The sequence below is a fragment of the Hemicordylus capensis genome, chromosome 10, assembly GCF_027244095.1.
Source record: "Hemicordylus capensis ecotype Gifberg chromosome 10, rHemCap1.1.pri, whole genome shotgun sequence".
Lineage (NCBI taxonomy): Eukaryota > Metazoa > Chordata > Lepidosauria > Squamata > Cordylidae > Hemicordylus > Hemicordylus capensis.
Genome location: NC_069666.1, coordinates 5,906,953 through 5,921,766, shown reverse-complemented (window position 1 = coordinate 5,921,766; position 14,814 = coordinate 5,906,953). Strand labels below are relative to the sequence as shown.

The following is a 14,814-nucleotide window of genomic DNA, read 5'->3' as shown; positions in this document are numbered from 1 at the left end:
TCTGATTCTGGTTTGGGCCTCCCTAGAGCTGTTGGTGTTTTTTTTTTAATGGAAAAGGAATTAATATCATGTCACGTTTGAACCTCACTTGATGGGGCCATAACATAGCTCTGTGGCAGAGCAACTACTTTGCATGCAGAAGTTCTCAAACAATCCCTGGCAGCATCTCCAGGTAGGGTTGGGAAAGTCTCCTGCCTGCAACCTTGGAGAAGTCACTGCCAGTCAGTGTAGACAGTACTGAGCTAGATGGACCAAGGTTCTGACTCAGTATATGGCAGCTTCCTATGATATTGTAGGCAAGCTACTATTCTTAGCCTCAGCCCTCTGTCCTCCCTTAAGAATATTTTTTTAAAAATGACGAGTCTTACAGGGTCATTATAAGGCTGGCCAAGATCATGGAGAGGACACTTTGAATACTCTTAAATTATATCAGCCATCTTTTAATAGAGAGCCATAAAACTACTACAGTAAGCAAACAGACTGGCTTTAATTTACTTTAAAACAAAAAAGATACACAAGAAGAAAAGAGATTGGGTTTGTTTTTCTTTAAAAATGTACTGATTCTTGGCCCTTCACCTTATTAAAGTGGATTCACACAGGGCCAACAGCAGTTAAAAAAACACCAGCAGACCCAGTAGGCTCAGCTTTTTATTAATCCCAAATTAGGGATCACATCGAAAGTCGTAATTGCTCAAATAATTTATGAGTTAGAATATCTATTTGTACAAGTGCTGGACAAACCATTCAAGCTGGACGCCAATTTGAACAGCTGCAGCTGGCTGAATGTACTGTGTGTGTTGACGAATGTGTTGATTTTCTATAACTCACAGCTAATTTAATAGCAGGACTATCAAGATATGATCATGACATGTGGACCTCATCCTTCAAGGACCTCAGGGAGATTAACCCATGTCATCCTCACAACCATCCTAGGAACACAGGAAGCTGCCTTATACTGAGTCAGACTCTTGGTCTATCTCTCTCAGTATTGTCTACAATGACTGGCAGCAGCTCTCCAAGGTTCTCAGGTCCTACCTGGATATGCCAGAGAGGGAACCTGGGACCTACTTCATGCAAGCAGATGCTCTGCCACTGGGCTATGGCCCCAGCCCTGAAAGGGGATATCTTATACACCACTCACATGTAATCACCCATCCAAATGCAAACCAAAGCAGATCCTGCTTAGCAAAGGGGGAAATCCATGCTCATTACCACAAGATCAGTTCTCCTTTCCTTTGAGGTAGGCTAGGCTGAGAGAGTGACTGGTCCAAGGTTCCTAGTGAACTTCTTGGCTGAACAGGGATTTGAACGCAGCTCTACGCAGTCTGACAGTGTTTACTACACCACAAAGATCTGCTTTTCAAATCAAGGGTGTGAGTCTCCCCATGACACTGACACACACACACACACACACACACACACACAAATAATCAGAGGGTTGGTTGGTATTTTTTAAAGAATTGTGTATCCTGTGCATCAGGGATTAAACCTGGCATGTTCTGCAAGCAAAAGAGTTGCTCACCACCAATCTACAGTGTCATCTCTCAACTTTAGACTTGTGGGATCTACTTCATTTTTGGTAGAATTCTGAGATCCACCCACCAAAGCTACATGCAAAACGGTGGCTTGAGACAGAGCCGGTTATGAACCACACACTGAATAACCTGCATCAAGAAAAAGAAACCCACCTAGAAATCTATATCTACATTATTACAGATCCAGCATGCTAAAACTGTCTGGCAAAGCTGCAGAAGGAGCTGGCCCAAGGTAACATTCTATTTTACAGGTGAATGAGTGATTCCCTCTTAGAGAGGAGCAATTAGCACAAGGTAATTAGCACAATGGGAGAAGTCACTATTATGAATGTTTTACTTGCTAGTGCTACACTGCTGAGAGCCCAAACCTACTACTGCAGTTTGTCCAGAGATCTACCAGTAGGTCCCAGTATTGGAACAAATCAGTTTAAGCCTCACACACCAGCGGCCAGCAGAGGGCCTACAAGTTCAGAAGTTGGCTCACATAAAATATTGCCATCTAGCCCAGGAGTCAGCAATCTATGGTACAACCTCTGAAATTGGCCCACAAAATGATTTAGGGTGGCACACTGACTCCTGGAGGCTGAGCCACTGAGTTTAGCAGGAGCCAGTTTTTCTCTGTGAGATCATCTTGTTCCTCATGTCCAGAAAGGGGCACTGGAATTTATCCACGTCTATATCCAGAGAGGGACATTACAGTAACTGTGATCTTACTACAGTCCAAGACCAGCAAAATGCAAGATATAATACAGAATCAAACCCAGCCAAAACCAAACAGCATTAAACATAAAAATCAAAATGACAGGCATTATTAGTGAGAGTTTTTCGGAAATTCTGATTATCCAGGGACAACTAAACTGGTAAGATATGCACTGTAGTTTTATGTTTTATTAAGCATCTTAAAAACAATATTTACTTTATATACAACAACTATATATAGAGAGAAACTTCTAAGTTAAAATGCATCACTAGTACGTGAAGTCTTAAATTTGAGTGAATAAATCAGGACTGCAAAACCTCAGCCTTCCTGCAGATGTTGGGCTACAAGCATCCCCCCTTGACGATGGGCCCATTGTGTCTGGGAATGATGGGTATTGTAGTCCAAAAACAGGGCTGAAGTTGTGCAGCCCTGAAATCAATGAAAACTTGGCATGCTTCTGCAAGGTTGCTGGTTTAGCAGCCCTTAAGGGTTTGTGTTTGTTTGCTAAAATAATTTGCGACAGATCATTCCCAGTGGATACATGGCAACAACATAGAGCAGTGGATTCACTAAGTTCTGCCACCAGTACTGGGCTTCCTTTGGCTCCTCCAGATGGGATCCATTTAGATGGGATCCTTTGGTCTCACCCTCAGAAACCCTTCTATGATGTGGTCCCTAGTGCACCTTCTAAAGCAGGGTAGCCAACAAGCTCTCCAGCTCTTGCTGGACTACAGTGCCCATCACCCCACTGCAATTTCTCCAGCTGATAGACTACAATGCCCACCATCCCCCCGCCACTGGCCTACAGCTCTCATCATCCTCAGCTGCGACTTCACCAGCTGATGAACTACAACTCCCATCATCCACAGCCACAATAAATTCAAATGCAACCAGGGCAGACTCTGCTTAGCAAAGGGAACAATTCCTGCTTGCTACCACAAGACAAGGTGGTTTCTCCAGATTTGGGGGAACTAGAAAATCTTGGCAACCACTCAGCTCTGTCTAGCAAGGTTAATGTGGGCCCTGGGACAAGAAACAAAGATGGGGGGTACTCTCCCCCTAGCCCCCACCTTCTCTCTCTCCTTCCCCCTCATATCTTTGCTGTAGAAGAAGTGTAAGGACCCGGTGAAAAACTAAACATTCCCAGCATTCCCTTTCTTTCACTCCTTTGCAAAGAATATCACATACTCCCCATGCACACAGAAACTTTACCACACATCCTTGCACTTGCGCCTTCTCCTGGCTCAGAAACATTTTTTAAAAACAGATATGCCTGCCACCATACAACATCGACAGTGAAGAGCAAAGAGCAAGCGGATGCCCAGCAGCTGAATGGGTCCAGGGACATTTGTTTCCCCTTATTCTATTACAGCTGAGCCCCTGGGCCCTAAGTCCCTTGAGAGGCAGCAGGCAAGAGAAAACTGGCTGCCTTGCTGGTTGCAACATGGACACTTCATTGGAGGTGGCGTGCCCTGCTAACTGAGCAAAGTGGCGATTCTCTTAAATTCAGCAGGGGGGGAGCAACTGGCCCTCTCCAGCCCCAGCACAGCATCCCTCCAGTGGCTGTTGCTGGTATCTGCCTTATTTTTCTTTTTAGACTGTGAGCCCTTGGGGGACAGGGGACCATCTTCTTGATGTTTTATTTATTTTTCTATGTAAACAAATGGGAATTTTGTTGAAGAGTGGTATATAAATATCCGTAGTAGTAGTAGTAGATTTCCCTTTAGACTGTGAGCCCTCTTGCGACTGAGGACCATCTTATTATTTTTTGTTTATGCAAACCACTTTGAGAACTTCTTGTTGTTGCTTTGGCTGAAAAGCAATATATAAACATCCATAATAACCACAGCAATTAGCCTTGCTGCTATGATTCCTGTTTACAACGAAGCAGCTCTGGAACAGGAGCCCAGAAAGACCAGATCCTAAGCAGTGGTGAGTGGAGGGGGGGGGGATTTGCCTTGCCCCCCCCCCGCTTCGCTCTCAACTGATCTAAGCTTGGTTTTCTACTGCAGAGACAGCGGGGGCATCAGCCCGCCACGCACCCACCAGCAGCCCCTCACGCGTCACGCCAGATTTTTCCAACAGAAAGAAAAGAAGAAAGATGGGAGGGGAAACAAGAAGGACTAGAAAAAGAGAAAGAGGGGGTGGGGGGGGGCAAGAACAAGCGAAGGAAGGGAAAAAATGAGGACAGGCACAAGAGGAAGCAAGACAAATGCAAGCATCTTGCAAAGAACGGAAGGAGTGATGAAAGGCGAGTCCAGGGGGCTTTTCCTAGAAGGTTGGCTATATGGCGACTGAAAGGAAGCACTGTGTTCATCTCAATGTTGTTTCCTTTGCTCAGCCCAACGGCACAAGCACCCCGTTTCCTCCTGCGCAATGTTGTTGCATTCACAAAAGAACAGGCTTTGCCATTGCTTCTGCCTCTGAGGGAGGAGGAGGGTGAGAGGAAGGGCTCCTGGCCCTTTAAGCCCGTCTCCTCCTCCCTCCTCCTCTTCCTCCCTTTGCACGTTCCAGCGCTGACCGCTCCGCCAAGCTTGACTCCAACGCGTTGCGCGCCCCATCTCCTCCCCCCTTCTCAGGCGAATGGTTAGGACGATGCTCTTATCCGCCTTTCCCGCGGGTGCGCAACCAATCCCGAGGAAAGGAAGCAAATAGCACGTGTGGGTGTGCCCAGGCAAAGCCTGCTGGAGAAAGAGGGAGGGGGTAAGAGCGAAGAAAAGGGAAAGGGGAGGAAGAGGGAGAGGCAAGGAAGAGTTGAAATCCAGGTGAGTGAAGGCGCCGCGGGGGGGGGGTCGGCTCAAGATTCCTCCAAGGCGGGGGAGAAACAGGTGGGCTCGACCGGGGGCGGGCAGCAATTAGGAGTCTCCTGCTTGGCGTCTGCTCGGTTCCTTGGGGGCTTTGCGGGGGAGGGGAGAACGGCTGGCTGGAGACCCCCCCCCCCGCCGCTGATGCAGGGGCCGCCTCGAGCTCTTTCCCCCTGGGAAGGACCCAGCTCTTCCTTGTCCAGCCTGGCCCTTCTTATAAAGACTTAATTGGTTTTTAAAAATGAGTTTCATGTTGCTGTTTTAACTGCTTTCTATCTTGTGTGTGAGGCTGCATTTTAAATGGTGCGCATGTGTGATGTAGTAGAGCACCCTGAGCCCTCCTGGCGTGGGCGGTGGATCGATAAGGGTCCTCGAAGGGAAGGGGAGCAAGTGCATTTGCATGCAGACGCCTCTCGTTCAGGTCTACTCCGCCACCCCCCCATCCTCTATTTATTTCTCCCCCACCCCCTGCTCCATTTACTGACAACCTTTGTCTTTGCACTTGGGGGTTGCGGGTGAGGCAAGGGCTTGACTCGGTGTCTGTTGCAGGAACACCAGCTGCAGAAAAGGCTTGATTAGGTCTCTTAGATTTCATCCCCATAGCCTGCTCTTAAGATGTTCATAATGACAACTTATGATTAATATTCATGATCACATCTTTGGCCTAGGTTCCTTTTTAATGATTATTTTAAAAATTAAAATCCAATTTAAATTTTTTAAAAAATCATCTTATTTAAATTATACACTGACTTATGTATGGTTTTGGGGGTGTTTTATATCGTTGTTTTTTGTCAACCCTGTGAAATGGTGGGTGGGTGGGTGGGGTGAGGTGGAAGATCTCCAGAGATAGCTGCGGTTAGCATCCATATAGCGATGGTGCCTAGGAAGGTGCCCTAGTCAGTTCTGTCCTGTTGACAAGAAGTGGGCAGGAGGGGAAGTCATAGGAGAGTGGGATGAGGAAACAGTGGATGGTTTTGTTCAAGTTACCTACTGCACAGCTTCGGTTTTCCTCATCTGTAAAATGGGTGGGAAATCAACCTGCATTACAGTGGCCAAGGAGAAGAGGGTTTTAGGGTTGTCAGGAGCCCTGCACAGTAGTGTTCTGAAGGGAAGTTGCTTGGGAAAGAAGAAGAGGCTTGCTTCTGTCATACCTTGTTTGTGAGTGTCTTGGGCTGTGACTGTTAGGGGTGTGGAAACCCAGGCCTAGCGCCCAAATATAGTTTTGAGAGAGAGAGAGAGGTCAAAACCAGCTTCCAAAGTACCTTTGGCTTTAAATATACGAATCTTATCTGAAAACATTGCATTCATTAATTTTTCACTCTGGATTTAAACAACACACCATTATTTGCCTAGGCATGCTTTTATAGCATTCCTGGTTACAGGTGGAGCACCAGTTAAACCCTATACAAACCCAGGCTCAAAGAGAGCTTCTTGGAGCATCTGCTCCATACCTGGCCTAGCCAGCTGTGCCGGCCAAGAAATCAAGTCAAGCCAGCCATCCTGGACCCCTGTAGAAATCTGAAATGAGGTGTGTAGCTTTTGCAATCTTGCACCATGGAAAGCAAAGAACTGCTCCTTTAAAAAACCTTTGATCACTTCCAGTCTCACACCGACCTTTGGCTTCTTGCTTTCGCTTGTGCTTCCTTGCCACACACCATTTCAAGCCAACCTCCAGCCACTGGGAAACGAATTCACAAGCCACCGCTACTTTTTGATTTTACTTTTGAAGAAAGAATCGTCCACTGGAGTCGCTTGTTTCTCGTTCACATTATCAGTTTCTTAGGGAGATGAAGCCCCCTCAAGAGAGGAAGCTGACCTCTATTGAGCCAAACCATTGGCCTGTCTGGCACAAAAAAACCAGGGCTGTACAAAATGCCCTGCTGGGCCAGAACCATCCAAAACTTGGCATGCAGGGGCTGAAAAGTCCATTTTTAGCACATTATTACCTTCAAATTAAAAATATTATTAGTTACTTGTGGATCAGTTCCCCCTGTCAATGGGCCCATAGTTTCAGCCAAGGACAGTGGCCAGAGAGTGGGTCCTGCTCAATCAGTGGGGCCCCCTAGAGTGCCTGCCAGCCCCAAACAAAGGCCAAGTTCTCTCCTCTCCCTACATTGTTGTTGCTTTCAGGCTGCAGTGCTAGGCATGCTTACATGGGAGCAAGCCTCCCTGGGCACACTGGAATATATTTCTGAGCAAGCATGCACAGGATGGTGCTATAAGGCAGTTTCCAGCTCCTGTGTTGCTACAGGAGACCTGGGGGCCAGTAAAACAGTCCCTGCAGGCTGAATCCGCACTCTGCTCTGACTGGCAGCGCCTCTCCAGGGCTTCAGGTGGGAATTTTTCTCAGCCCTTCCTGGAGATGCTGGGGATTAAACCGGAGGGACGAACTGCATGCAAAGCAGATGTTCTGCTACTGACCTCCAGCTCTGTCCCCTTGGCCGGCCAAGCTAGCTTAACCCAGACTTGCTGCTGTGACATTCTTGGAGGTAAGCTCTGTCCTGTCGGCTGTATTCCAGGGGAGAAGAGCACACCCTTCGATCCTGCCCCATAGCGTATCCGTGTCTCCATTCATTGGACCTATGTCCTGCCGTTCGGTCTCGCAAGGAGCGACTTAAGAATAAGCCGGAGTGAATCCTGCATACCAGGTCGGCACCGTTTCAGCCCTCCCGCTGTTCTCGGACTACAACTCCCATCAACCCTGACTATTGGTCACTGTGGCTGGGAACGATGGGAGTTGTAGTCCGACCATAGTTGAGGGGCTGAAGTTTTGCAGCCCTGCAATATACAAAACCCGTAACATTCTGCTATGTAAACCATTTTGTACAACATTTCTCTTGTTAGAAAGCAGTATATAAGTATATTTTGGCCACCTTTCCCCCGCTAGAGGAACGGCGGCTGATAAAGGCTTTAGAGTGAGATAGTGCTAACTGGGCAAAAGAGTACCTTCTTCATACTGAGTAGGGGGAGTGCCACTGTCTCTATTCAGCCCAGCCCAGCATCCCTCCAGTGGCTGTTGCTGGTGTCGCCCTTGGGCTTCTTTTTTGATTGGGAGCCTCTTTGGGGCAGGGACCCGTCTTCTTCTTGTTTGTGCCACGAGAACCACTGTGGGAACTTCTCTGTGGGAAAAGCAGCGTGGACAGGTGCTCCATAAATAACAAATGAGCAGCCCCCTCCGGCAAAGGTCGGCCTCGTTAAGGTGCTCACTGGGCCAAGGGGTTGCCGTTTCAAAATGGCGGCTCGCCCTGTATTTAGCAGGGGGAGAGCAACCGGCCCTATCCAGCCTAGCAGAGCGCCCCTCCCACTGGCTGTTGCTGGTGTCTCCCTTGGGTTTCTTTGTAGAATGGGAGCCTCTTTGGGGCAGGGAACCATCTTCGGGGGCGGGGGAGGGTGTGCACTCAAGGCAGCTTCCTAGTTTGCCAAGCCTTTGCATGCTTTCAGATTCCACCTGACTTCTGGTTATTGCCGGGGTTATGATATGACTCATAATAGTCATCCTGATCTTTTTCTTCCTCCAGAGTCTTGTGCAAAAGATGAGGCTAAGTGAAGGGCGGACCCGTTCCTTCCAAGCTCCCGCCACCATCCGGAAATTCGCCAGCAGCCAAGTTTACTTGTTCAGAAGTGGGCAGTCCGATTCGGATGACTCGGAGGAGGAACTCGACGTCATGGAATTGCGAGCAAGAGGGAAGGAGCAACAGAGGTGCACCGCCAGCCAGGAGAAAGTCGGGGACGTAGTGGTGCTGGAACGAGAAGTTGCAGAGCATGACAGCCTGAACAAGCTGGCGCTGCAGTATGGATGCAAAGTAAGAATCCGTTGGAGGGAGGAGAGCAGGTCTTGTGGTAGAGAGTCCCATTTGCTAAGCAGGGTCTCTGAGCGCTGTAAGGTATCCATGCCCCTTAGGGCAGGGGTTCCCAACCGGTGGCACTCCAGATATTGCTGAACTACAACTCCCGTCACCCCCAGCCACAATAAATTGCAGCTGGGGATGATGGGAGTTGTAGTTCAGCAACATCTGGATAACGCAGGTTGGGAACGTGATGCCTTAGGGCAGGCCTGCTCAACTTTGCCCCCCGCAGCTAGCTGTTTTTGGACTTCAACTCCCATAATCCCCAGCCACAGCGACCAATAGCCAGGGATTATGGGAGTTGTAGGCCAACATCTGGCAGGAGGGCCGAGGTTGAGCAGAGCCCTGCCTTAGGGGATGGGGCCAGAGCTCAGTGGAAGGGCATCTTGCAGATGATCCCAGGTTCACCCTCTGGCATCTCCAAATAGGGCTGGGAAAGATTCCTGCCTGAAACTTCAGAGAGTTGCTGCCAGTCAGTGTCGGCGATACTGAGCTAGATAAACCAACGATCTGACTCGCTGTAAGGCAACTTCCTGTGCTCCCAACTAAGTTGGGTGTGCTCACCTACATCTCATTTATGGCAATGGATTTTGCTTTCAGAGACACGGCTGACAGAATTATCTTCTAATTCAGGGTGTGGCAAGTGCACTCTGGTTTGTCCAGCTGGCAGACAACATCCGCTTCTTGGAAGGACCTGTAATAAACAAGCTGAGATGGGAGTTTCCCTTTTTGCATGCCGTCATCTCAGCAGCTGGGGGCCACCTCCAGCCTCAGGCACGATGGCTCTCAATGCCAGTTGCAGGGGAGCCACTGCAGGAGAGAAGGCATGCCCTTAGCTCTTGCCTGTGGGCTCCCCAGAGGCATCTGGTGGGCCACGGTGCGAAACAGGATGCTGGACTCGATGGGCTTCCTTGGGCCTGATCCAGCAGGGCTGCTCTTAGGTCCTGCTGTTCAGGTGAATGGAGGGCATTGCTGTCTTGAAGCTGAGTTGTCAGCTGACGAATGAAAACAAAGAAGAGCAAGAGCGCCTGCCCGCTTGCATGCAGAAGGTTCCAAGTCCCCTCCCTGGCAGCCTCTCCAAGATAGAGCTGAGAGAGACTCCTGCCTGCAACCTGGGAGAAGCTGCTGCCAGTCTGGGTAGACAATACTGAGCGAGATGGACCAAGGGTCTGACTCTGTATATGGCGGCTTCCTCTGTTCCTATGTCTTTGAAGCTGAGAGATGGGCAGGTAGACCCAATACTGTTTTTCAGGTAATGCAGAGACGGAGCAGAATGACCTGTTCAGTCCAACATCAGAAGCTGCCTTATAGTGAGTGAGACAGCTTATGTGAAGGGGTTGCCAATTCTGAATGTTTTGTGTCGAATTCTTTATACTTGACTTCCTAAGTACGTGAGCCAAGTGGAGCAGCAGAGGGTACAAGCTGCAGGGACGAATGCACATGGTGATTTTTCTGATACGCTCTACACCCCTACAGATAGAAAAGAGGTGACAGCATCTAGCAAGTACTTGCTGCTTTCAGTGTCTTAACTTGCTTGTGTGGCTGTGTCCATCGGGACTGCAGCGGCCAGATTTGTGATGGCGGTGGTCTAAAAGCTATTAAGGGTTTTTAAAAAGCGGCTATAAAATGTTATCAACGTTGTCGGAGGAATGGGAATGAAAATTGGCAGGAATGTCCTTCAAAGAGTATTCCATGGAGAGAATACAACAATTTGTTCATTGGTAGCCACCTATTGGCACAGTGGGGAAATGACTTGATTATCAAGGAGAGGAGAGCTAGTCTTGTGGTCACAAGCATGACTTGTCCCCATAGCTAAGCAGGGTCTGCCCTGGTTGCATATGAATGGGAGACTAGAAGTGTGAGCCCTGCAAGATATTCCCCTCAGGGGATGAAGAGCAGATGGGAAGAGCAGAAGGTTTCAAGTTCCCTTCCTGGCAGCATCTCCAAGATAGGGCTGAGAGAGACTCCTGCCTGCAACCTTGGAGAAGCCGCTGCCAGTCTGTGAAGCCAATACTGAGCTAGATAGACCGATGGTCTGACTCAGTATATGGCAGCTTCCTATGTTCCTATGACCATCCACAAACTGCTTACTTGGGGATTAGTTTCACTGAAGCGCAGTTGGAATTGGGAGGACAAACTCCAGGGTTGGCTTGGGGACAGCCGCCAGAACTTGACTGAATGAGTCTTACACTTGACCTACATGGAAATTTCCTTGTTAACTTGCTGTCTGACACACTCTGAGCACTCTTGTTGTGTAGGGACTAGAATGCCCTTCTGTTCAATCTTGCAATCTGGCTGCCGCTCTTCAGAGTTCTTCTAAATATTTCTCGCTGGAAGGAACGTGTTGAAGTTTAAAGCCAAAGTAGCCTTAGTTTGGGGAGAAACTGAAGAGTCCTGCCGTTCAGTGGAATTAAATCCCCAGCCTGAAGCAGTATTTCTGGGGAAATTTGCTCTTTGCAAATTTGCTCTTGGCTACAGTTCCCCAAAGTTAAAAGGGGTGATATGCCTATTTTTTGCCCCCTGCTAACTGAGCAAAGAGGCACCTTTTAAAAGTGACAATTCTGTTTATTGAGCAGAGTGGGGAGCAACTGGCCCTATCCAGCCCCAGCACAGCATCCCTCCAGTGGCTGTTGCTAGTTTCTATCTTATGTTTCTTTTTTAGATTGTGAGCCCTTTGGGGACAGGGAGCCTATCCATCCATCTAAACCGCTTTGGGAAATCTTGTTGAAAAGTGGTATATAAACATGCATCGTCTTCGTATTCCCTTTTAAAAAATAAATAAATTCTAGAAGTCTTTTCCAGAACTTAAGTATACTGTGGTTGGGGGAAAAAAAGTTTGATAAATCTCCTTTGAGGTTCCACAAGAGGTTCAAGAGAGTTGAACAGCCTTTGGATTAGAAGTTTTAGATTCTTCCCCATACATTCTATGGGAGATTACCAGGCCTGTAAGTGAGAAACTTTATGTTCTGGGGATCTAATAGTATACAGACAGGTACGATCTTAAGAGATATTTGTAAAAGTTAATGCACAACATAATGTCCTGAGCCACTTTAGGAAGGGCGGTATATGAATTGAATGAAATAAAATAAATAAAACTTTAAATAACTAAAACAACATACCATTTAATAAAGTGCCAAGATCTTATTGGCCCATTTCAGAGCCTTTATACTCATTGGCCAGATGACTGGAAAGCAGGAGTGCATTTGTTTTTAAGTAAACAATTGGTTAGAATTGTGCTTTCACGTTTTTCCATTTCCATTTTATTTTATTGAAATAGTTCTATCCTGCCCCTCGGCTGTGACTTATGAGGTGGTTCACAGCATTAACGCACACATATTAATAATCTGGTCTATTAATAGATCTAACCCATTTAAAAAACTGAAATGGAATTAAAACTTGGAACCTTGAAAATTCCACAGAATCGTGGGCAATATAATTGGCACCCAAAATAGAAGATTAAAGAGAATCTGACAGTGCAGAACTAAATGTAGACTGGCCCTAATCTTGATATACGTTTTGATATATTGCTAACGTTACTGAAGATCCTCCTGTTACTGTTGATGTCATTTAATGTGTTCCCTGCCCTACCTTTATTTTTGCTGACTTTGTGCTTTGAAGTTCTCCTGCTTTTAATGATGTTGGTTGATTTTATATTAATAACCATATGCCGCTTTGAATGCCCTCAGATCCAAAAGTGCTTATTCTAACATCTTGTTTCATTTTTATCTCAGCCTTCTCCAAGGGTGACATCTGGCTTTTCCTCAGGGCAGAAGTTCTCAATACTTGCCCCCCCCCGCAAATGTTGGACTACAACTCCCATCATCCATTGTAGCTGGGGTGATGGGAGTTGTAGTTCAACAGTACCAAAGGACCCAACGTTGAGAGCTCTTACCGTGCAGCATTTAATCCTCGCAGCCACCCTGTGGGGTAGATTATGCTGGTCAAGTCACCAAGGGAGCTTGCTGGCTGACTTCTGAACTTGGTACCACTTCGTTCTAGTCCAACACTCGAACCCTATCATGCTGATTTTAAATACACTTGGAGAAAATACTTGCTGTGGTAACTGATGTTTCCATTCTTGAATTCTCCAGGTTGCAGATATCAAACGAGTCAACAACTTTATGCGGGAGCAGGACCTGTACGCTCTGAAGTCGATCAAGATTCCAGTCAAGGTCAACAGCATCTTAATGGAGACTAACAAAGAGCTATTAGCGCCTTCCCACGCCCCTGCTCCGTTACTCACGGAGTGGTCTGAAGGCGAAAACAGAAGCAACAGCTCTTCAGACCACAAGCAAATCGATCAGTATTTTAGAGGGATTGACCAGAACATCGAACAAGCCGTGCAAGTGGAGGTCTCTTTGAAGACGGACTATGCCGTTGAAACGCCAAACCGGTTACCGCCGGGGCGGAAGGACCCCAGGGGTGGAGCAGACTGGGGGATCCAGTGGTGGAATGCAGTCGTCGTCATGCTACTGGTGGGCATAGTTTTGCCAGTGTTCTACATTGTCTATTTTAAGACCCAAGACCTGGGAGTGGCTCCTGGTAACACCACTTTTTTGGCCAATGACTCGTCGCTGCAGACATCCGCAACAGGAGCACGCCTACCCACGGCGGCCACAGAAAACACACCCACTACCCATTCCCCCAGAACTCAAGCTTGGATCCCGTCAGGGGGATGAATCCACATGTCCAAAAAAAGCCAATGCAGAGGAGGCATTTTGCTGTTGACGTGATGTTTTAGATCCACACCCACCAGCTCAGCTACTTCCAAATTGCTGGAAGTGGACTTGGAAAGGAAGCCAAGCGGGAAATGGAACGTGCAAGGCCAAACCAGCTGTGTTTTTTACAGGATTGGGGCAGAGTCGCATTTAGACGGGAAGGTGGTAGAGGCAGGTTCAGTTTTTAACACAAGAGACGTGCAGACAAGCAGAGCAGAATCTCCCTTTCTCCACACTGCTCAGTAGACCTTGGATACTATAGGTTGAGCTGGGAGAAAAACACTTGTGGAGAGCAGGTTCTGCACTCCTCACTCTGTGCCTGGCTCATTATTAAAGGGGGCCAGCCCCTCTTTCTGGGTTATTGGGGCAGATGGGTGTTCAAACAGATAGCTGCTATGATTGCATCAGAGGGTGATTCTGGTTTCCCTTCTCAGGATTCTCTGGAAATTGACGTAGCCCAAGCTCTGAACTGCCAACTAATTAAAAGCCATTTTGCCTGACATCTGCAAATCAAGTGTTTGTGTGCATACTAAAGCCATTTTCTCACAGGTGCATGCACACGCACACACTCATTAGTTGGATTGAACCAGAGGGTGCCAAGATTTCTATAGGGAGTGTTTTGTAGAAGCACAGTTCAAAAGTAGCCCTATTCACCTGATGGGACGTGTGTCTGAATGCTGATCTACACATGAATGTCTGTTGAATGATAAGGGCATATTTGCTTTAGTCAAGAGTTCCAGTGCCCATACTGACCTTTAAAATGAATACATGTAGCATACACCTATGCCCTGTAATGTGTGAATCGTCTGTCACGGCTGCAGAGGAGGGATGTTGGGTTTGGATCATTTCCCACAACTATTTCAGGAACATTTTAACCAACTTTTAAAATGTCCCCTCATCTTTTTTGTTAGTGTTTCTGAACAGCTCCAGATCTGGGTCCTTCCAGCAATCCCAAACACATTCTGAAACCTGTGTCTCAATCCTTTGCTGGCGTGTCTCCACATGGGGTAGGGCAGCGTTTCCCAGACATATGATACACACAGGACCCAAAGAGTCGTCTTCTGAATTAAAATAAGGAACACACTTCTGCATTTACACACGGAAGAGACACCCAGGTTCTCACAATCCACTTTCAAAACCATGATCTCCTCCTTGTAACTGTGGGATAGCTAAGTTCACACAGGAACCAGGGTTCAGTGCAAAAAGATAGCT

At 47.5% G+C, this 14,814-nt stretch overlaps 1 protein-coding gene across 4 annotated transcripts; it reads left to right on the top strand.

Annotated features, from left to right (window-relative positions):
• The first annotated feature begins 4,710 nt into the window (after positions 1-4,710).
• LYSMD4 (LysM domain containing 4) lies at positions 4,711-14,102 on the top strand. Of its 4 annotated transcripts, XM_053272242.1 has the most exons (4): positions 4,850-5,000; positions 7,559-7,687; positions 8,558-8,842; positions 12,976-14,102. In XM_053272242.1, the coding sequence occupies exons 3-4, from the start codon at positions 8,573-8,575 to the stop codon at positions 13,561-13,563; spliced, it is 858 nt and encodes a 285-aa protein (XP_053128217.1). In that variant the 5' UTR covers positions 4,850-5,000; positions 7,559-7,687; positions 8,558-8,572; the 3' UTR covers positions 13,564-14,102. The 4 variants fall into 4 exon arrangements, with proteins under 4 accessions (XP_053128215.1, XP_053128217.1, XP_053128216.1 ...); XM_053272240.1 differs by lacking the exons at positions 4,850-5,000; positions 7,559-7,687 and adding an exon at positions 4,711-4,821; XM_053272241.1 differs by lacking the exon at positions 7,559-7,687.
• The last annotated feature ends 712 nt before the right edge of the window (positions 14,103-14,814 follow it).